General features: G+C 42.0%; 1 protein-coding gene across 3 annotated transcripts in view; it reads left to right on the top strand.

Moving 5' to 3' along the window:
• Positions 1 to 24,530, top strand: part of SOAT1 (sterol O-acyltransferase 1) — a 1,410,727-nt gene that overhangs the window by 1,029,958 nt on the left and 356,239 nt on the right. For all 3 annotated transcript variants that reach the window (XM_044085246.1, XM_044085245.1, XM_044085244.1), the window contains exon 10: positions 7,772 to 7,817. In XM_044085246.1, coding sequence (XP_043941181.1) covers positions 7,772 to 7,817 — 46 coding nt within the window. The remainder of the gene's footprint in view (positions 1 to 7,771; positions 7,818 to 24,530) is intronic.

Genomic DNA, 24,530 nt, shown 5'->3' on the forward strand with positions numbered 1-24,530 from the left:
GTCACCCTTAGGCTTTCAAATACTGGCAAAGGCTCTTGCCGCCCCCATAGTGCCTTTTTTAGGCAAGGCTCAAAAGACAAACCCACTACCGTAAATAGCACAAGTAACCTAAAACTGAGGGTAATGCTACTTAACGCCAGAAGTCTAAACTTCAAAATGCACGCACTAGAGGCACTCCTCAGTATGGAGAACATCGATATCTGTGCAGTAACAGAAACCTGGTTTAAGGCTCCAGAGAGCATCCCAGCACTACCAGTCTATAACTCATACCATACCTTTCAGCCACAGAACCAGGACTGAAACACAAAAGGTGGGGGTGTATCCATATTCCAGGTTAGTGGCGCAGCACGATGCATCAAAGATCATCCAAGTGCAACTAACAATGGTCAAAACTGCAATCCAAATTGTAGTTTGCTACAGATCACCCACCATGACCCAGGACCCCCATTCCGCATTTCTAGAGACACTGGGAAATATGAAGGTCCTACCAAACACCCTAATACTGGGTGATTTCAACTACCCAAACATTAACTGGGAGAACTACTCAAGTACTAACTCCCTTGCCCAACGCTTCCAAGAATTTATAAACTCGAATGCCCTGGATCAGCTGGTCAACACCCCCACCAGAGGGAACATATTGGTATTGGACCTGGTCATCACCAACATGGGTGACCGGTGTTCCACACTTGACGTCAACCCCTCGCTGGTTAAATCAGACCATAGACTAATCACTCTGGATATTCACATTTCGCCCCCAACCCCAATCAAGGAAACCTCAGTGAAAAACTTTTCAAAATCAAACTTCACATTGCTTAAGACCGAGGTGGAAAGGTTCACAGCCCCCACGCCAATGGACAATGCTGTCCAAGCTGCTGAAACCTATACAAAGGCACTCTGTGATCATCTGCAGGAATGCATGGATTGTGCTATCCCAAGTAAAACCAAGATTCACTTCTCCAAGAAAAGGAAACCAGTCTGGTGGACCCCTGCCATAAACAGGTTCTACAATAGAAGGAGGAAACTAGTACAGATAAGAGCAAAATCCCTAAAAGGAAATACATCCCTGATCAGTATCCGCAAGAAACCACGATCCCTCATTAAATCATCCAAGGCTAGCTTTGAAAGAAAAATTGCCAAGGACTCCAAAGATAACCTCAAAGCGTTCTTTAGCTATGTCAAGAACCAAAGTGGAAACTCTCAGATCTGCTATGAGTTGGTGCAGAATGGCACAAAATACACTGAACCAACTGATATTGCCAACATTTTAGCAGACAGGTTTATTATTTATTTATTTATTTATTTATTTATTTAACATTTGTTGACCGGGAATGTCCGACTAGGTTCCACAGAGCCTGTTTTCAGCGGAGGCCCGGGGAGAAATGCTCCAGATGCATGTCTTTGGAATGTGGGAGGAAACCGGAGTACCCGGAGAAAACCCACGCGAGCACAGGGAGAACATGCAAACTCCACACAGAAGGCACCCCAGCCGAGAATCGAACCGGAGAACCTCTTGCTGTGAGGTGACAATGTTAACCACTGCACCACTGTGCCGCCCAGGTTCATTGCAAACTTCACACCCCTCTCACCCCCTAAAGGCCCCATAACCATACCAGAAGAATGTAAGGCCCCAGCAATCACCGACACACAGGTTAAAACAGCACTATCCAAAGCCAAAGACACAGCCTCTATGGGACCGGACAGTGTCCCAGGCTGTGTCTTACAAGAGCTCCAAAATGAACTAACCCCTCACCTAAACACACTGTTCAAACTTAGCCTTTCTAGAGGCTATGTACCCACAGAGTGGCGCACTGCAACAGTTATCCCACTCCACAAAGGTGGTGTCACAACCGACCCCGGGAACTTTCGCCCTATAAGCCTCACTAGCCTGGTCTGCAAGGCTATGGAGAGCATCATCATGGAACTCATCAACAGAGACATTGGAAACCTCCATACTTAGGACCCCACCCAGTTTGGCTTTAAGGGCAGATCACGCCTCCTAAACCTGGTGGACTTCTTTGAGACCGTTACCAAGGCATTAGATGAGGGTAAGGGGGTCCACACAGCCTACTTAGACCACGCAAAGGCTTTCAACACCATTCCCCATTCTGGTATTATAGACAAACTCACCAACCTGAACATTAACCTCTACGTCAAGAGATGGGTTGCAAATTGGCTCACGGTGAGGGTTGCCGACTCTAGGTCCAACTCTAAACCGGTTGCAAATGGCATCCCCCAGGGCTCAGTCCTAGGACCCCTCCTGTTTGGTATATACTTCTCAGAGGTACAGGCAAGCACAGGAGGACTTTGGCTGACCACATTTGCAGACGACTGCAAACTGGGGGCCATAATTGATTCTCCGGCTGATACAGACACCCTCCAGAAGGGTCTTACTGAGACAGATACCAGGTTTCAAAATCATGGCCTCAAGCTGAATGCGAAAAAGTGCATAGTCATCCCCTTTGGAAAAAACAAAATACCTATGAACTACCACATAGGTGGTAGTCCCCTAAATACAGAAAAATTAATAAGGGATCGGGGGACCCAAGTAGATAGCAATCTCTCCTTTGATAATCATATTGCCAAGGTGGTTAGAAAATCCTTCTATGTGGCCCACCTAATCTCAAAAGGGTTCTCATCCAGAAGGATGTTATTGTGCCTCTCAACTCATCACTTATTAGACCCATTATAGAATACAACGCCCCATTTGGGATGTACCTTACAAGATACCTGCAACAGCTGGAAAGACCACAAAAGTACCTCACCAAGAGGATTACTGGCCTCAAACAGATGACCTATGCAGCCCGGCTAAAGAAACTCCAGCTGTACTCTGTTGCATACCGCTTACTCAGAGGTGATCTCTGCTTGACATATATGGCCATGTCCAACCCAGAATTGATGGCTATGCTCCACCTAAAAAAAAACAAATCCCTGAGAGCCATATGCTCTAGGGATATAAACCTTACCACAACGATAAATAGGACGTCCTGGATGGATAGATTCCTGTCCCAGAGACTCCCCATGCTTTGGAACAAGATTCCAATATACATCAGGCAGAGCCCCTCATTAGTGCTCTTCAAGAGAAACCTTGACGGGTGGATGGGAAACAGAAAATTTACCCTGGGGATCACTGCAGGGGCTCTGCTGGACAGAGGCGCAGGGAACTAATGGCTTTGCTGGTCAGAGACCCACGGAACTAATCTAAAGGGGGTGGGGAAAGCCAACACACTCTAGCTAGGCTTATAAATACCCTCTGGCAGATAGCCTAGTACTTACCTATGAACTTGGCCACCATGGTGATCCTTGCCCTTTTTCCCCAGTGTTGGTATATTTAGTTAGGGGGTGCGGGGGCGGGTTTAAATATGTTCCCTTTTATTATTTTGATCTGGTGGTCAAGTGGTTGTTTTCCCTATGTAAAATTTTGATTATCCATAGTTTTGCATAGTTTGTCTTTCAAAGAAATCATCTCAGTGTTTAGAGTTTCAGGTAAGTGTAATTTTGATAAATGAAAGTATATCCTTATATATGTGTGTATAATGTGTGTGTTATAACTAAAAAGATGGTGCTACAGGAAGTTGCATGCTGTATGGTATACATTTTTTCTAGAGAGTTCATTCTGAGTATAGACTTCGTGGAGGTTATTCATACAGCCTGCCTGCTATTTGCTCATCCTCCTGATAAAGCCTGTGACGTCGCATTGTTAAACTGCTTCATCCCAGAGTATCATACCTCTCAACCTTACTGAATTACTCGCTAAATACCGGTTTTGAGGGCAAAATATTGGGGTGCCACAAATTCCCGAGTGGCCGCTTTAATTTCCGAATTTCCTGTGTGTTTTTTTTTTTTTTGGACTGCTCCTGGCATCATCATGTGCAGGGCGTGCATGATGATGTCAGTACGAGGCAGACAGCCTGTTAGAATTTGAGCCATTACTTAATTTAATTTAACTTTACTGGTCCATGGGTTTTATTAAGGTAGGTCTGTGGGTTTTATGGCAGTACGCACAGCACTTGTCCAGGTAAGGCAAAAACAAAGATTTTTCTTGCTGCATTGAGTGTGTGTGGCACGAGAGTTTACATTTACACATTATTCCTGCTAGTTTGGCTGTGCAAGTGTAGTGTACTAATAGGGGCGGGGTGAGAAATGGACTACTGCTAGTTCAGGCTCTGCAAGTGTATTTTTGTTCAAAGCATTTGCTTAACTCCTGCTAGTTCAGGCTGCAGGTGTATTTTATTATTGGCTCTGCAAGTGTATATGATTACTGCTGCTAGCTAGTTCCCTTTGCATTGAAGTGTGTGCACACAGTGTATTTTATTCTGCAAGTGTATCCTTTTGCATTGAAGTGTGTGGCACAAGATTTAGTAGAGATGCGACATTTACTTAATTCCTGCTAGTTCGGGCTGCAAGTGCATTTCTTAATGGCTCAGCAAGAGCATTTTATTAATGGTTCTAGTTCCCTTTGCATTGAAGTGTGTGCACGCAGTGTATTTTATTAATGGCTCTGCAAGTGTATCCTGAAAGAGACGTGGCATTTACTTAGTGTGTGTGTGTGTGTGTGTGTGTGTGTGTGTGTGTGTGTGTGTGTGTGTGTGTGTGTGTGTGTGTGTGTGTGAAATGCCCCAGTTAGGTATAACAGGTAGTTAGGGTTACGCAGACTCAAACCCTGTACCTTGGGTACAAAGAGCAAGAGCCTAAATGATCTGCCCATACCACCACTCATGATTCAAAGAGTTTCTCAACTGTCCAGAGTTTCACAGAATGTTTGGCTCATACTTTTGGTCTGTTCCTGTTAAAATGTGTGGTTTTCTGGCAAGTCATTGAGAACTGAATTCACTAAATAATGATAATCATTTAAGTTTGTCTTCCTATCCCATGGTAACACAAACCGCTGTATTCTAGCAACTTTCTAAAATTATACAAGTAATGTTTGAAATGTGCCCCCCCCCCATAAATGTCTTTTTCCAGATTTCTTGTGCCGCATGGTTCTTCAGGGGGAGAGAAGTTTAATGCTGCTTATGCCAAGTCTATTTGTGTTAGTAGCAGAACAGGTAGTATACTTGCTTTTGATGCAGAAAGCGCTGGGTTCTACTCCCAAAATAGGTAGATGAATTGCTGATACTGTACTGTGTTGTACTTTTAAAGGGGGTGGATGCTGCAGTCCTGAGAATGCCCTCTTTGGCGGAGATACCTAGTGACTATGAACCTGTTTTCAGTTGTCATCCATTCCCTATTGCAATATTACTAGCTTATCATTTTTTTTTTTTTTTTTAATGTAACATAGGCAATTTATTCTTCAAGGGCAACAGGCACTTTATTTGTAGATGAAACAATGAAATATTAAGTTGTTTACTAGCAGCAACCTCTTCATTAGTTATAGATCTCTTTAATGTGGAATTATTTAGATGTCTTTTGCATTTTCTTTGAATGTGGGTTTCAGTGCTGTTTCAATTGATGTGCTTTTCAAAGGCAGAAAAGTTTTAATGCTAAGTCTATTTTCATTGTGAGACTGTATTGCTTTGTTTAGCAGATGTCTATTAGTGTTTTTGCTATAAAATGTAAAGTAAATGCAGTATGCACATTACAGTGTTTATAGTAAATGGGGTGAAATAGCCAAGTAATGAGACATTGGAATGGCTATAGGGGGGGAGGGCTGTGTATGGGGGCCCCATTCGACCTTTATTTTGTAAGGGGGGAGGGGAGGCAAACTCGAAGACAGCCCCGGGAGGCACAAACTCTAGCTACGCCACTGATCAGTAGGCCATGGAGAATGACTTTTTGTGGTCCTAGCAAACTGTAATATTCTTTTGCTAAGATTAGAATATTGCATACAGTTAAATGCTGTACTTTTATGACAAAACCCACATACTGCAAGTCACCAAAATCAAAATCCTAAGGTTCATCATCTTCTCCCTTCCCAGTGAACATCATTGCTACACATTTCAAAAAAAAAAAAATAGTTACCATTTACTACAGGGTCCGACTCTTGAGACCATATTTTGGTTGTCTGTTCTTCAGTTTGCATTTGAAAGTTGGTATCCCACAATTCCATTGGAGAGAGTGGAGTTACACAATTATGTATGCAGATCTTATGTAAATCAGCGTACATATTTGTAACTATTTTTCATGAGCCTTTGTCCAGATTTTTGATGTTTGCAGGTTGAGAGGTATGAGTAAGATGAATCAGTTTTACAGTAAACTCACCAGAGTTTACAGATCTGACTGGTACTCTTGACAAAAGTTTTGTTTTCTAACTTCCTTCCTCTTGGGAATGTGTAATATGATTTTGTAGGTTTGTGTACTGTTGTCATATCATTTGGGCTTACAATAAGTATGATGGGGAATGTTAGCAGATGGCTCCATTTTTGTCATGGACACTATGCTGTCCACCTGTGAGCTAGGGTGTTCACTGAGAAAATAAATGAAGAAAACATAGTAGCAACACCTTGTATTTAGCAACTTTTGTCTCCACCCCAGTTTATGTAACTGTTGAGAACTGTTGTGTGGTGCGTGTGCTGACCACACTCTTAGGGGTGCCTTTGGGAGCTGTACAGACGCCTACAGACTTCATTATAAATGTGTAGCCCTTGAATTCAGATTTTTGTAAGCTGAACAAGGAGGTGTAATGCTTACCTGTACGTTTACTAATACTTGTCTAAAATTTTACTAACGTTTGCCTTTGTATTTATCATTGCTCAGCTCCATTTTCTTGAGTCTTCAGCAGGGATGCACTTTTTTAGCAGTACAGTTACTTTTTCATTTGTAGGACAACAAAGCCCAAACTTGCTTGATCTGTAGTTAAATTCCATTTCACATTGCAAATCAAATCTAAATGACCACAGGAGCATGACAAACAAGTTTCACCCACCAGAAACTTTCTTAGTACAGAATGTGTAATTATTTGGAGGCTGAATATAAACAGACAGTGTAACATCTTAATTATGGTTTTACAGAAAATGCAGAGATTAAAAATAGTCATTCAGATATGATTGTTCTTCTGTATCCAGTGCAGCAAAGGGAAAAAAAGCTGTAATAATTAAAACTGGTCAGTTATCCATTGTGCTAATGTTGTATGCAGGAGAATGACCCACATCCGTGTCTTGTTGTATGGTAGAGAAAGCATAATGCTCTGGGTTAGAGTGACCGTTTGTAATCTCTTGTAGGCATGTTTTATAATGTTATAGTTAAGGCGCTACTGCATTGTTTATTTATTTCATTGTCTTAACCAGGTGTGCAGACTAAGGTCCAGGAAAGTAAATATTGTGGGAAGAAATAACTACAGAATTGTCAAGGCTAGGCTTGTACAGGCCCTAGGGCCGATAGCCTAGTATCAGCCTATGAACCTATTTATATTAATTTGTTTGAAGATTACATTTTGTACTGACAACCAGTCTGTGCTGTTTTTGCTGTCATCTAGTGCTGTACCATGTAGTTTACTGAACTGGAATTTGATTACAGATTAAACTCATTTGGGATATACATTTTGGTGCCAATATGTTTGCTTTTCTGTTTATTGTTTTATATTGCAGCTGCTTTCAGCTGAGCTGTGCGTTCTTTCTAGTAAGTGCTTCTCTTTCATTTGATCATATGACCACTGGCAGTTTGAACAAGAGGATGCCCAAGTTTACCACACACTTTGACTACTATTTGGAACTCCTAAATCAAAGCATTACTTGCTGACTAGATATTCTCTGTGTGCTGTTCTCAGATAATTTTGAAAAGAATGTTAAAGCAGGCATTTACTTGGACTAAATGCACGCTCTCTTCTGTGTTCCAGGAGTCCTGAAATCAGATGGAGTTACGTTGCTACGAAATTTGGTCAGGTGGGTCTTCATGTTGCTCCTTAATACTGTTAAAGTGTTGTGGTAAGAATGCTATGGAAGGCCATGTAGTTAATTTTCATTGCTGTCTGAAGGAAGCAAACACACACACTCCCAAAATATTAACACAGAAGGAGACTACATTGTAGAACGTGACAAGCGTGATGTACGATAGGCTTGATCAGCCACTAGTAATATGGCTGACATCACAGAATTTCACAGCATTGTATTGTAGCTTCTCTGACGTAGTGGTGGTGGTGGAGGGGAAGATTCCCTTTTCCTTTATGTAAGAATGACCTAAGGTAGGGGCAAAGCTGTCAAACTGGGATGCATTGCTAAGAGCTGTTGATGTGAGGCTGCCTCCATCATAACTGCCAGCTGCTGAGTGTATGGGGATCGTAACTAGAGACTGGCGGATTAAAGTTAGTGTCTTGTGTGTCCTGCTGTGCATTGATGATGGCATTCTGTATTGGGTGGTGCACATGCTGTGTCATTGATGTAGAGGCCTGACACGTTAACCGAACCCTAAAAACAATTTTTAGGCACACAAAATAACTTCAAGAAATGCAAAACATTTCCCTGCATTCTGCTGTTAATTTGTCTAAGCTATTTTTACACAAAAAGATTGCAGTTCAGTTTGAAGATTTCTGTGTTTGTGGTACTTTGTTTCGTGATCATGGAAACATTGTAATAGTGTACATTCTTGCATAAAAAGGTTTGTCAGCTCCTTGCATTGCAGATTATATTGTCCTCTTGTAAGATTGATTATTGGTTCCTTGCACAGTATATTGTGTTATTCTTGTACATGATGGTTCACCGATTAATTGCTTTGTATGTTATATTGCTTTGGGTAAGATGGCTCACAAGTCTCTCGCACTGTATGTTGTATTTTTGGGTAAGATGGTTCACAAGTCTCTTGCATTGTTGTATTCTTGTAGGAGATGTTTCACAGATTAGTTCCATTGCATGTTATACTGTTCTTGTTGTCTAAGATGGTTCATGGGTACCTTGCATCATATGTATTCTTGTGTGAGATGTTTCGCAAGTTTCTTGCACTGTCGTATTATTTTTGTGTAAGGCTGTTCAAGGTTTCCTTACATTTTATGTTTATTATTCTTTAGATGTTATTCGTGTTTCACTGTTGCAGTCATCACATTTGGGTTATCCAGCCAGGAGTACCCCTCAGTCGGCCCAAATACCAGAGGCTTAGTATTTCTGTGTCTGTTGCTGTCGCTCCAGGACTGAAGTCAGGTCGTCAGTGGTATAAAATCAGGCAGCCGACGCCATTACATCAGTCTTTCTTGCCGAGGAGCCCGAAGCAGAAGCAGTTTGCACGAGTGCTGGTCGGCCACTACCTGAGGTTTTCATTTCCAAAATTGAAGTTGAAGTTTTCTAAAGCTAAGTACCCTGTTGGGGATCCTTTTTTCTTGCTCTAACCAATGTCAGAAAAGGTTAACAATTGTCCCGCCTGTGGAAAGCAAATACCACACCGAGATTTCCATTTTTACTGCATCACCTTTGTAGGCCCAGACCACAACGTAACTCGCTGTCAGTTTTGTGCTTTATTCAACACCAGAACTATACGTCGTTGGGCCCTTATCGTAGCTAAATACTTTTGCCTTCGATCTCCATATTCCAAAATGGCTTCGATAAGCCATCCATCTAGAGATCTTTTGAAAAAAATGTAAGGATAAAGACAGAGACAGACTGCACAGGTCCAAAACTGCAGACGACATTTCCATTAAGTTAGTCGCCAGTTCGCCAGTACTCAGTGAGGTGCTTTTGCTGCCCCTGATGCTCACTTCTATGGATTCGCAGGCCACTACCGAGACCTGTTTGGAGTGCCGCGAGACTCTTTGTTCATTAAGGATCCTGCAGATGTCTCTACCTTGGATGGGTCCGGAGCCGCTGAGCAGGCACCAGCTTCCGAGGAAGTTCTTCACACTACCGATACTCTACACAAACCAACAACTTCTTTTGCGTCTTCAGTTCTTTCTAAAACTACCGAGTTTCTAAGGCCCAGAGTTTGAACTACGCCTAAAAAAAACGACAACCCCAAACTCAAGCACCTGCTTCCATGCCTCAATCTCAAATGCTTAAAATGGCGGGAGACCTTATCATGCTTATTAGGGGAAGCCAGCCTACCCCTTCTAAAAGAAAGAGAGACTTTTTCCCAGCAGCTTTATCTGACCAGGAGTCCGACTGTGAGATTTCAGAATATGAACACATGCCATTGTCTGCTTATGAGGATTCAGATCCAGAGGGAATCCATTCCCTCTGCCTCTCCTCCAGAGAATTTTTCTTTTGGTGAAACCCTACATACTTTGAGAGAGCATTTCCATTGGGGATGTCAGGATTATCCTCAGTCCAAAAAGAGACTCGGAATGTCTAGATTTACCACAGCACAGACCCTTAGCTATTCCTCCTATCCTGGATGTTGTGGATGATGTTTTCATGGAATCTAGGTTAACTCCTGACACCCTACCACCTGCACCCAGGAAAACCTGACAGGTATTACAGAGTCCCTAACTCACACAAATTTATTTTCAAAAATCCTACTGCAGACCCAGAGGTCATCTCCCAGGGACCTAAAGGAATAAAAGCAACCACAGCCAAGAATCCCACCCCTTCGGACAGGGATTCATGAGCTTTAGACAGATGGGGTAAAAAAGTATACACCTCTGCAACTCTAGCCATTGGAACTCCTTAAACAAAAATGATCTACCTTTTCAGCTTGTGCAGCAAATAAAGAATTACAGGAGCTTATGCATTCTGCTAACCAAGTTACTAAGCACACCTTGCAATGTGGCTTTGACCCCCTAGAAACATCCTGCAGGGCAGCCGTCACAGGTTCTGCACTTAGAAGGCATGCTTGGCTTAAGGAACAGAACTTGCCAGACCATGTCAAATCTAAACTATTGGACACACCATTGAACGAAGACAATTTGTTTGGCACCAAGGCAGAAGAGGTCTTAAAAAAGATGGAAGAAAAAGCTAAATCTATGCAGACATTTAAAGACCTCTTGCAGGTCCAACCTCCGAGGTTCAGTATGCATTGCCCCTCCAAGCACTGGTCCTTTCCAGTCCCCTCAAGGCCAGCTCAAACAAGATCTAGGGGACGCAGACCCCCAGACAGCAGCCCCAGGGAATGCAGGGATCTAAGCAATGGAGTTCCTCCATTTCAAAAGCAGGGAGTGCTAAGTCACCGCCTTATGGAAAGAACTCACAATGACTTTACAACTCCACCCCCTTACCTCTGCCCACCTGCTTGTGCCCCTAGGAGGAAAACTCTCCTTTCATGCAAAAAGCTGGGCTTCCAGCACCAGCGACCAATGGGTACTCAACATAGTGTCCCAGGGGTACACATTTTATTTCCACACACTGCCTACCCAAAAAGGGTTCCCAGATCTCCCTCCAAACCAGGGGGAGAGGCCCCAAACCAAGTCCATTTCCTGCTCTCCATGAGGACATTACAGCCTGTTCCACCAGACAGGATAGGCCAAGGTTTCTATTCCAGGCTCTTCCTGGTACCCAGAAAAGGGAGCACCTGGTAACCAAGCTTCGATCTATCAATTCCAAACACCTTTCTGGTGATACCAAAATTCAAAATGCTCACCCTCCAGCAGCTTCTTCCTGTGCTTTCCAAGGATGCTTAGTTAGCCACCCTAGACCTAAAAGAGACCTATCTACACACCCCAATCAGGGATTCTTGCAAGAAATATCTATGTTTCATGGCAGGATCTATGCACTTTCAGTTCTCTGCACTTCCCTTTGGCTTATCCACTGCTCCCAGAGTTTTCACAAAATGCCTGATTTCTGCAATTGCTTTTTGCAGACAAAGGAATATTCAGATTTACCTCTACTTAGATGATTGCCTGATTCAGGCAGATGGTCTGGAAAAGCTGTTACAGCACCTGACCTTTGTAAAGGACCTACTGACCTCCCTGCGGTATACTATAAACGAAAAGCAATCCAAACTAGTCCCCACTCAAGAAATTGTATTCCTGGGAGCAAGCCTAGACACAGCATCCCAGATGGCATTCCTTACTCCAAAAAACAAGTCTATCTTCTCTCGACTAGCCACCAGAACCCAGTTATCCACAAGGAAAGATTTTCTTTGGTGGGCAGCAGCATGCAACCACAACAAGGGTCTTCCTTTTTCACAACCCCATGCCACCCAGACCCTAACCACAGATGCATCAGATTATGCTTGGGGTGCACACCTGGATGGCAGGTGTATTCAGGGCCATTGGAGCCCAAATCAAATGCATCTGCACATCAACCAAAAAGAGTTGCTAGCTGTTCAGCATGCTCTGACAGCTTTCAGACCCCTACTATCCCCAGGGCGTCTGGTGATCAAAACAGACAACACCACAGTGATGTGGTACATCAACAAGCAGGTAGGAACTCACTCCACCTATCCCCTCTGCAGGCTAGCCACAACCCTTTGGCACACTGCTTCAGCCATGCAAATTCGCCTGCTAGCACAATTCCTGCCAGGCTCCCAAAACTCTCTGGCAGACAACTTAAGCAGAAACCTCCTAGACCCACATGAGTGGCAGCTAGACCACAGCACCTTCAACCTCATAACCCAGAAATGGGGCACCCCGAAGGTGGACCTATTTGCTTCCCACAACAATCACCAGCTCAGCAAATTCTGCACCAGGGAACCTCACAGCAAGGCGTGGAAAGTGGGTACCCTATCCTTTCAATGGGTAAACCTATCGATCTCTGCATTTCCCCCTCTACTCTCAAGGGTACTACTCAAAATAAGGGAGGGAAAACCAAGAGCAGTCTTGATTGCCCCAGACTAGCCATGCCAGCACTGGTACCCACTGCTGCGCAATCTGTCACCCCTGCCTCCATGGCACCTACCTCAGATCCCAAATCTCCTCACCCAGCAGAATGGAGAATTCATGCATCCACAATTGCAGACCCTGAACCTGGCAGCCTGGCTTATTCCCTGACCTCTCCTCCAGTTGCCAGCCTAAGCAAGCAAATCCTGGATGTTATACGTGAGGCCAGATGCCCCAGCACTAGAAAATCCCATGCTGACAAGTGAAAAAGGTATTGCCCCTGGATCCAGGCTAAGGGAGCTGATGCAGCACAACCCTCCCTGCATCTCATCCTGGATTACCTAGCAGATCTACTGCACAGGGGCCTATCCTTCTATTCTATTAAAATTCATGCCTCTGCCATCTCTGCTCATTACAGCACAGAGCCACCTCTCTCTTATCCAAAAGTTCCTAAGAGGGGCTAACAATTTAAGCCCACTTAGAAGAGCACCTACCCCAGTTTGGGTCCTAAATTATGTGTTGGAAAAGCTCACACTACCTCCCTTTGAGCCTGCAGCTTCAGCAGAGTTAAAATTCCTCTCTTGGAAAACAGCCTTGCTTCTGGCCATCACTTCAGCTGGAAGAGTTTCAGAGCTACAAGCATTCATGGCTGTGGAACCTTTCATCATTTTCCGTGCTGAAAGGTTCTCCCTTAGGACTAACCCAACCTTCATGCCTAAAGTGGTGTCCAGTGTGGCTCTCAGCCAATCGATTCATTTGCCCACCTTTTTCCCCAAGCCTCAAAATAAGGGGGAAAGGACCCTGCACTCTTGAGATGTGCACAGACGCTAACCCTTTTAAGAAAACTGACCAGCTGCTAGTCAGCTTTGCAGCAGGGGTGGAGGGCAAGACCATATCCAAACAAACCCATCTCCAAATGGATAGCACACTGTATCCATTTCTGTTACAAACACCACGGGAAACCAACCCCATAGGGGGTCAGGACACCTTCCACAAGGGCAACCTCCACCTCTGCAGCTTTCCTCAGAGGGGTCCCTACCAGGGACATCCTGGAGGCTGCAACATGGAGTTCTGTTCATACCTTCACCAAGCATTACCCACCTGCCTGTCTTTTCCAAATCCAGGGCAGGCTTTGCAACCGCAGTCTTGCAGGGCATACTAGCCCATCCCCAACTCTCCTTGACTGCCTCCACCCTTTACTTCAGCTTTGGGAATCAACCCAAGTGTGATGACTGCAACAATGAAACATGAGTAACATAGTACAGTTGTGTACACTTACCATAAATGTAGATGTTTGAGTGTATTCACTGTTGCAGTCCTGGTTTCCCACCCTCCATCCCCCTTGTCTCTCTCACTCTGTCTCTTCCTCACTTTCTACAAGGATTTTTGGTATTTACTTTCTACTGGTGGTGTTCTGCCACCATAACCTAGCTTCCTGTTTTGGGGCTACTGACTTTTGGGGCAAGAAAAACTGATGTAATGGCGTTGGCTGCTTGATTTTATACCACTGACAATCTGACATCAGTCCTGGAGCGACAGCAGCTGACGCAGAAATACTAAGCCTCTGATATTTGGGCCAACTGAGGGCTAGCCCTGGCAGGATAACCCAAGTTTGAGGACTGCAACAGTGAGTACACTCAAACATCTACATTTATGGTAAGTGTACACAACTGTACTTTCATAGATTCCTTGCTTTATGTGTTGTGTTATTCTAGTATGAGGTGGTTCAAAAATTCCTTCCATTGTATGCTATGTTATTCTCATGTAAGCTGGGTCATGGGTTCTTTCCACTGTTGTTTATTTTTTGAGATTATTCACTGGTTCTTTACGTTGTATTCTGCATTATTTTTGTCTGAGATGGTTCACAGGCTTCTTGCACTGTATGTCATATTATTCTGTAAGACTGTTCAGTTTCCTTACATTTTATGTTTATTATTCTTGCGTAAGATAATTCACAGGTCCCTTGCTTTGTATGTTGTGTTCTAGCGTAAGGTGGTTCTGAGGTTCCTTGTATTGTATGTTGTATTGTTCTTCCATAAAACTGATCACAGGTCTTTTGCATTTATTTGTTGTTTTATATACCTAATCATGAAGGGATTCACATCTAGATCAGGGGAGGTCATCGTGCCTCTTTACTCATCCCTCATTAGGCCCATAATTGAGTACAATGCCCCCTTTGGGATGTACCTTACCAGACACCTGCAGCAACTGGAAAGACCCCAAAAGTACCTCACCAAGAGGATCAAAGGGCTCAAACAGATGCCATATGCTGCCCGGTTAAAGAAACTCAAGCTCTACTCAGTGGCATACCGCCTGCTCAGAGACTATCTGTGCCTGACTTATAAAGCCATGTCCAACCCGGAATTAATGGATATGCTGCACCTCAGAAAATCCAAATCCCATCGAGCTATGTGCTCGAGAGACTTGAACCTCAGCACTGAAATAAATAGGACATGCTGGAGGGACAGATTCATAACCCAGAGGTTCCCTTCACTCTGGAATAAAATCCCAGTCCAGGTTAGGCAGAGTCCCTCATTGACTCTCTTCAAGAAGAATCTTGATGAGTGGATGGGAGATCGTAGGTTTACCCCGGGTATCACTTCTGTGTCACTGTTAGACAGAGGCACAGTATACTAACCTCGAAAAAAGGCATAGCAAAATTAATTTAAAATGGGTGGTGAAGGCCAAACACACTCTGGCTAGGCTTATAAATGCCCTAGGGCAAGTAGCCTAGTATGAACCTATGAATCTATGTAATGTAAGATGGTTTCGAGTTCCCTTGGATTGTGTGCTGTATTATTCTTATCAAGTTTTGTCACGGGTTCCTTGGATTGAATGTTATATTATTTATTTATTTTTTTTTGTAAGATGGTTCACAGGTTTTTTGCATTGTATGTTGTGCTATTCTTGTGTTAGATGATTTACAGGTTTCACCCATTGCATGTTGTGTTATATATTTATAGGTAGCTACTAGGCTACAAGCCCAAAAGCCATTTTAAGTCTAACCAAGCATATCCTAAATTTACCAAAATATTGCTGACATGTCACAGTTTTGTGGTTAAGGTTTGTACACATGTACAGGCTGCCCCTATCCATTAGGGGTATAGGTGTCAAACCAGGGGTAAGTCTGAAATTTCCCATCCTTTGGTTCAAGTTGCAATTAAATACAGTTAGGGATGAGCTTTGCTCCACATGGATGGTAAGTTGTTCCAGAGAAAGAGCAATCTTTGAGACGCATACAGGTCCCTCCAACGTTTCTCATTTGTCCCAGGGTATTTCTGATTCTGTTTTACTTATGTGCAATAAATTCATCAATGTGGGATTAGAGAATGCCCTGCGGGCTAGGCATAGCTCTTCCTGCAGCAGTCTGTAGGAGACAAGACAGGGCTTTGAGACAAGTCTGCAAAGAACTTGTTTACTCCCTCTTTTGTTTTTGAGAACCTCTGTGGTCTGTCATTATTACTTTGTAAGATGGTTCACAGAAACGTTGCCAACCTTGCATTGTGTGCTCTGTTATTCTTGTGTAAGATGGGTCGTATCGGTTTGGGAGTTTAATACCAAAAACTTCCAGCATTTTAGTGTGTGAGTATGTGTGCAAGTGTTTGTGGGTTATGGTTAGTTTAAGAGATAGGTAAGGGGAGAGATATGCATTGTGTTTAGGTAGTGGTAAGGATTGTGTGCATTTCTGTCTGTTATATCTTGCATTGTTAAGGAAATAGTGTTTAGTACCTTAATGTTTAGGATCATGGTTAGCCCATACAATTAAAATGGTACAAGTGTGACTAAGCTAAAGGCCTTAAAGCTGACTGGAGATAAAGCACAGACGTTTAAGAAAATACTCGGGTTGTAGCACCTCAGGAAAAAAGGAAGTAGGTGGAGTCAAGAATGACAGTGTGTCAAAGTAGAATGTATGAGGACTGCAGAATAAGATATACAGGTGAGGCAGGTGTGGAAATAAGGTAGTAAGGAAAGCTAGTGATGGGATGCAGAAGTCCAGAAAGATGTCCTTCAGTATCACTGTTGCATTATTTTTCACTTAAGGGATCTCCTGCCAAGGATAGCCCAATGTCCAGCCAGAATACCAAATGCTTTAGTTCTTGTGGACCTCGTATGTCATACATATGCTGTCCGCACAAGGTGAAAGGGCATCAAGGTGATGTACAGCTGCACATACTCAGAACTGCTTTTCCACCAGGCTGAACACCATCATTGAATGTCGGTCTGAACACCCTTCTGCTGTGCTGGTTACCAAGCCATGTTTTCAGATAAGTGCCCCCCGTTGGAGTTTTTTTTCTTTCCTCTATTTTCAGTGATTATTGTATTCATGTCATCCAGAAAGGGAAAATGTCAGTGTGGACAGCAGATTCACCAGAAAGACGGTCACAACCAGTGTCTCTTCTGTTTGGGTGCTTCCTACGACCATACGCAGTGCTCTGTCTGCCAGGAGTGTGCGCCTAAGATGCTATGTAGTTGTCTCTGTCCTTGTCTATGTACCTGGAAAACCAACATCTTACATTGTTAGCTCAGGGTGCTGTTGCAGAATCTTTCTATCCAGAGGGTCAGTAGTTTGACAGAAAATTTAGGTCTGCTCAGTCTAGTCTAGCCTCCCCCAAGGTTAATGAAAACCTGGAGGACTGTCCGGTGTTTGTTTCAGATTCCTCTGCAGCGGCCCCATAGGAAGTTGGCATGGTACCGGCTTCTCAAATGTTGTGGGAGGTTTTTCAAATGTCTTTCCCTAATGTTGAGGAGGAGATACCTCAGCTGATTATATCTGAAGGACTGGGGGGGGTTTCCCCAGATATGAGTTAGGGAGGAGATTCCTTCAACCATTATTGAGTCTGTCTAGGGAATGAACCCTCCGAGGGTTTTTATGTGGATGTTCCACAGAAAAAGAAACAAAAAGCAAAGCGCATTTCCCCCTGTTGCTAAGGATCCCTAGTGTGACTGGCAGGATTTCATTTAAGGTTCATGTAATGCTTTGATGGCCTTGAAGCCACTTGAAGAGGTCTCTGTTCCTGCTCCTTCCTGGTCTTCCACTCCGCGCAGAAGACCTAGAGAACTGGATTCCTCTGATGAGGACCTAGACTCAAGGGGAAGAGTCCCTGGATTACTCTTCACAAATTCCTTTTCTGTTGGACTACTGCTCATCGGAGGGGGACTCCGTAAGTCCAGACTCCCCCCCGGAAGGAACTCTCCTTGAGGATGCCATTGTCTGTATGCTGGATTATTTTAAGTGAGATTGTTCTCAAGTCTCTTGAGATTCAGGAAAAAATATTACAAGTGCCTACAGATGAAGACTTGTAAGCCTTCTTCTTTCCCTCCTATTCTGTCTGGCCTTCTGCATTTCCTAAAATGGTAACTCTTTCCCTTCTCTTCCTGTGTGCTAAATGTTTTCCAAACATTAATGGCATGACATAGGGCATGTGCTTTAGAGTTTCTCAGTTTAACAAAGTCAAAAAAGTCCAATATTTCCAGGTTTTCTTGTTCTGTCATGTTTCACAAATATAATTAATCCTTTGCAATCTCACATTTGTTTGCCAGTTTCTGAGTTCTGGTTTTATTCCTGTTTATGTCCATATCCCAAATCCAATCTCTACATCATCTCCAACCTGCTCACAGTTCTTCTAGTCAACTCTTGTGCTGTTTTCTGTCTATCAAGCATTTTCTGTTGAAACATTGGAAAGGGTTTCACTTGCACAGTCTCTCTGTGGTCTTTATCAATAGAAGAACAAAAAACATGATTTCCTGTTTCACAGCTCACTTTTCATTGGATAAATATTTGTATTTCCTGCTCAGCATGCTTTGCTTCAAAAAAAAAAAAATATTTTGTCCCTCCAGAAAGAATATTCTGAAAGTAGCTGGGGACAGCTTCTCCACATTCCCTGATTAGTGGATACATTTACTTCTCTTCTGCCTGGTGTACAGTGAGTAATCATTCTTCACAAACACTCTGCTGCCTCCCACTTTTAGTACTGCGTCCTTCTGCCACAGTTTTGTCAGAATCAGCTCCTTCTGCTGGTAGGATTACATATTTACTATTAAAGGTCTAGGTTCCTTTCTCATGGCCTGGTTTGGAGCATACACATGGTGTGCCCTTTCAGTTAACAACTACTGTGGAATACCACTCCAGTTGCTTATTAGTGCTTTCAAAAAATGAATACAGTCTGTTCCTTCCAGCTTCTCTGGCACAGCAGAAAATTGTGGGTTTTCCCTATGTGATCTGTTCTGTAACTTTTTTTGAAACATCTCTTCTTGAGCAGTCTCATGTTCAGCCAGCCTTTTCTTCATTTTGACCTCTGATTTTTGCAGTTTTGTCACCTCATTTGAATATCTTTGTAAAGGTTCCTCCATTTTTACAGCCTTTTTTTATCTGAGTTTCTTTTTTGCTGGTATCCAGGCGCAGTGTACTTACTAGCCAGTTACTGAAATTTACTCAAAAATATAACTTTACTGGCTCTCTGTTCTGAGTTTCTGTTTTCACACTGGGACAGCTGAAATTAAGTTGTTACTTAGTGTGCAGCGATCTTGGAAGTCTTTTGGCTGCCCTTCTGGATACTTTCTTAGCAGTGTCTGTAGTCCCTAACTCTCAGCTTCCTGTACATCAGAAGCCAGATATATTCTGTAAAGTGCCTGCATGATGTAAATGTCTTTATAAATGCTGTTCTGCTGATCCTTCTGTAGTCCGTCTCCTCTGAAAAGCCACGCAAGTTATTGCTCTCTACTAAGTTTTTACCTTCTGATAAGGACAGTAGGGTTATGGAAAGGCTTGATGAAAAAGGTTTGCACTGCTGCCACTTTATCTTTCAGGATATCGATTACAGGTATGGGTTGACCCCTCCTTTCTCAGGTTTCCAAGGTGGTTTCTGACCTACCTGACTCTAAGGGAAGACTTTGGCTCTTTCCCTTTTGGGCTGTACTTCTCAAGTTACTTGCCACTCAGTAAAATGCAGTTATGATGCAACTGACACCTCTTCCAGGGCTTTTGCCTTTAGTTTAGTTATGAGGCGTTATCCTTTGCTTCGTCTTCGGGCGCCGCTGATGACATTAAGGTAAAACTTTTGGATGCTCCTGTGGATAGTAAACATTTTTTTGGGGTCACTGGTAGGGAGTTTTTTTTTTATTCCAGAATGTTTTTGGTCCCAACAAAGGAAGGTACATTCGACCAGGGCAGTTGCCTTGTCTGGTGCTTTTTTTTCCCCTCCCTTTTTAGGCAACCCTTAACCTTCTCAGGAACAACTGTCTCATTTACCAAAGGTATTTCACTCTGTTTTGGCTCAGGGCGCCATTCAAGTCATGCCTCCTGCCCAGGTAGGGAGTTTGTTTTTTATTCCAGAATGTTTTTGGTCCCAACAAAGGAAGGTACATGGAGACCAGTTCTGAATTTTTCCTGGCTCAACACCTTTCTCCAGATTCCATTCTTTTGGATGTTTTCTCTGCAGACATTATTTATTTTTCTACCTCAGGCCTTTCTGATATTTCTGGATGTCAAGGATGCATAGCTTCCCCATCCATCCCCCTTTCAGGAAATGTTCATTTCTCTGTCTCTTCCTTGCATTTTCAGTTCTTTGCTGTGCCCTTTGGCCTCTCTAGTGCCCCAGAGGTATTTACCAAATGCCTTGCTCCTGTCATTGCCGTTTTTATGATTCAAGGAATTCAGATCTTTCCTCATCTGGACAATCTGTTCATTGAAGCAGCTTCCTCTGTCACTCTGCTTCAGGATCTCCATTTCCCTGTTACGAGTCTGGGGTTCACCATAAATTTCCAGAAACCAACTCTTGACACCTTCTCAGGATCATGTTTTCCTCAGTTGCACACTTCAGACAGTTTCCATGCTGGCATCTTTGTCTGCCCCCAAGACTATGTATCTAATTGCCTTTTTCCAATCTCTTCTTCCTCTGGCATCTGTCACGACTAGGATAGCAGCCATAGTAATAAAGAGCAATGCATCAAGCAGCCTTTGGGAAATGACTCCGCAAATGACATAAAGAAATTCTTTGTTTGGAAGGCAAAGACAAATTTGAAGAAGATGTTCATCAGACACCATTCATTTGAAGAAGATGGTCATCAGACACCATTCATTTGAAGAAGATGGTCATCAGACACCATTCATTTGAAGAAGATGGTCATCAGACACCATTTTTAAGGATGCCAGCAGCATTCTGCTCAGTATTCTAGAAGACATCAAAGTAGATAAAAAAAACATTTCCAGCTGCTTCTCAGTGAAGAAAGCCCCGCAGAAGCTGTACTTTTCTAAGTACAATCTACACTGAAAGAGAAAGAAGATGCCACCTGGAAGAAGAACAGTACTAAGGAAGGTGAATTCATGGCAGATATGCTCAAGATTGTGGGTGAGTTAGGGAAGATTTGGCTCAATGAGGGTAGCCATCATGGCATGTAGTGAAAGATAGTAAACAAGCGAAAGACCAAACCAGGTAACGAAATACCTCCACAAGCAGATACCAGCGTAGCCCAGCGTACACAGTACAGTCACTGATGGATCAGTTTAAACTCACTCTGGAACAAAAAGGCTTTGCAGCGTTGAAGAAACTTCAGTGAATAATTTAAATCCTTTATTTGGACAAAACGACAAAGCAACACATCCAACTCCAAACAAGCGCTTTCGCCTGGTTATACCAGGCTTTCTCAAGTTGATTTGAATAAAGAAATATCCTGGCTTTTATATTTTAAATACTTAATCATGTGAACTAATTAACACAACTAATTAAATTAATTAGTTCAAACTTTGACAAGACAAAGCAATAGTAGCTTGATCAGGTGATATACCTATATGTTCATTCGTTTAAAAGTGCAAGCGTGCGTTGTAAACCCGTATACTGACAGTATATCTTAAAAAACATCTGTTTGACAAACGTTGATAAAAATATATCAGGCATGGACAGAACAACAATATATTTTCCAACAAGGTACTGTGAATAAACAGTTTGAGCAAATGGATTCTGACTTTGACACTTTAAGTAACAAACTTTATGCATACAAAAACACTCCCTTAGAAATTAATTATTTAAAGGAATGTATTAGGGTGCAGCGAGTGCCTAAAGGGCTCCGCTGCTTTAAGTTCCCTAATAACGCCACTTTTGGTTCAACACTGCACTCGCAATTACTGGAACTCTTTGATAGGACAGGACTGGAAATTCTAAATCTGATGGTTCAAGACTATCAGAAAATAGCTGATGTGATTTTGAATGAACTTTCAACTTTGAATGACAATATCATTAAACATAAGAATTTTTTAAGTTTTAAGAAGAAATATGATGAGGTGTTTATGGAAGTGGACCAACATTGTTTAAAAGTTATTGATCGCAAAACTAGGAAGTTAGAAAGAGACCTAGCAGAATACAAAGAGGGTAGAGCATATCCAATACCTGGGAGAAATAGGTACAGTTACACAGAGAAAGATAGGAATAATTTTGGGAGTATTAACCATGAGGAAGCCACCACACCTGCAGCTGAACCCTTGAGAAGGAGTGAACGTTTGGCACAAAAAGACAGTGCCAATCAACCACAGGTTTTTCAATACCCGCAGGGCAGACCGTTGGGGAGGAATCATTCACACTTTCAACAGAATTGGAGCAGGGGGCGCAGATAGAGACAATTTTTTCCCATGATATAGAAAACCTGGATGAACCGGATTTAAACTTGGATTTAGAAGGTTACCAGGTTTTTAATGAAAATAATTTTAAGATTTATAATTTTACAGAGGTTATTATTACTTCTGAATTTTTTGAGTTATTCACCAAAGGCTTGCAATTTGTTCCCACTCGTCCCATGAATCTCTCCAAGTTGTTAGTGGAATTCAAGTTGTTTGTTAGGAAACTTAATTTGGCTGTTTATTTTAAAGGCCAAGAACAATTAGAACATGCCTTTAGTAGACGGAGCATCTTTAATCCCCCCACGCACCCTAGTTTAAAAGTGTTTGAGGAACTAGTAGAAAAAACTCTTAGAGACAATCATAATTCACATTATAAACAAACACCAAGTAATTTTGATTTCCATCTACAACAACTGATTGAATACTTGAATAATGAACACATCAGGGTGATGAAACCCGATAAAGGGGGAGGTATAGTCCTCATGTACAATTTTGAATATGATATGTACACGCACAACATTTTGCAAGATGTTGATACTTATGAATTAATTTCAAGGAATGAATACAACTTAGCAACTTCTAAGATTTATTACATGTTAAAGGACTACCTCAACCAAGGGGGTATTAATGAAAAACTATATAACTTTCTTCTTGTTCCCAAACCGAAAATTCCGATCATTTTCGGAATACCTAAGGTACACAAGGGTCTATCACCGCTCAAGTTCAGACCAATAGTAGCAGGTGCGGGCAGCATCACTGAACCCTTGGGGATTTTCATAGATCTGAAAATAGAAAAGACTGCCAGGAACCACCATGAAAAGTAAAACGATTTATTGAACGAGCGCTTTCACGCACACACAGGTGCGCTTCATCAGGTTACAAATCACATAAAAACCATTGCAGTTTATATACAAAAAAGTTCTGTCAATTAAGCAATTAACCAATTGCTATCTAATTAGAACAATGATTATTCCACATTTAAAAGGGGCAAATACAAGGTTCTATTTTAATATAAACCTTGTATATACAACTTTTATGCCTACATTACAGTACATAAATTCAATCATCCAAACACATTCACAACAGCATATCAGCAATGTTTCAAAGGCCACTATATGGCTAACAAATCAATATGCTTTTTATGCTTCTTTTAAAACCATTTAAACATTCTTTTCATTGTCAACAGATCCAAGGCACAAGGTGCCTCATGCTATTTCCGATAATGAACCTGACACGATATCTGCTAGAGCCAATTTGACAACGAATTAGGCATATAGTATAAGGATTATAACCTCAAATGCTAGCCCTTCTTTATTAGCTTAATGATTAGCCAAGGCTAATATCAGCCTGGCATAGAGATGCTATTTAATGGAAGCATTAGCCATTATACTGAAACGTTGCTATTATCAACATCCTATCTATCCTTATTTTAAAAAATATATACGTTGTGATAAACCAAAAATTGTATTAAACATGTATGTGGCTCCTAATACATAAAAGTAAACCATTATAAATATTTATCTATTATGTAAATAAGAATATTCTCTATTTTCAAGATATCTAAAAATATAGACATCTTAGCCTAATAGCAAACAACTTAATAGCGATCTTTTTATATATAGAAGACACAGACGCATTGTAGTTCAAAGGAACACCCAAATGCATCATGTTACAGCATGATCGCAAAAGTATATCAGTTCATATTTACATATGTATATAACCCAATATTTTCATACTGTTTACATCAAATATTATTATTTAAACAGTTTTAAGTGCAAGATTTCAACTTTAGTAATCAATCCGCTGCCGCAAATGGCATCATAAATATCAATGCATTGGCAATATTACTATAAAGATATAGTAATAACCAACATAAATTCATGTTGAACATCTCATAGAGATGGCATGCTGGCCAATCATATAATATGCAGCAAATAACAAAAACTCAAGATGTGGAACATAAAGGTGACCTACAAAACTTAGTCATAATTAAGGTACAAAGACTACTTATGATGCATTCAAACAGTGTAGGTCTGAATAGAATGTGCCAACTGTATTACAGACACTATATAGACAGCCTATAAGGCCTATATACAATATGTATAGTATAAACAGGAGTGGAGAACAGGACCATTTAGGTAACATAACAATAGATCAAGACGATCCTAAGAGAGCAGGACGAATGCTAACTACTGTATTCAGTCCAGGTGGAATATGGGCTTTCATTCTCAATATCCACCTAAGTTCAAACATCTCAATAGTACCTAAATGATCTCCTTCTCTCCTATTAGGGTTTACCACCTGCAGGAC

This window comes from Protopterus annectens, chromosome 10.part0 (genome assembly GCF_019279795.1).
Source record: "Protopterus annectens isolate FY-2018-M chromosome 10.part0, PAN1.0, whole genome shotgun sequence".
In the NCBI taxonomy this organism is placed as follows: Eukaryota; Metazoa; Chordata; order Ceratodontiformes; family Protopteridae; genus Protopterus; species Protopterus annectens.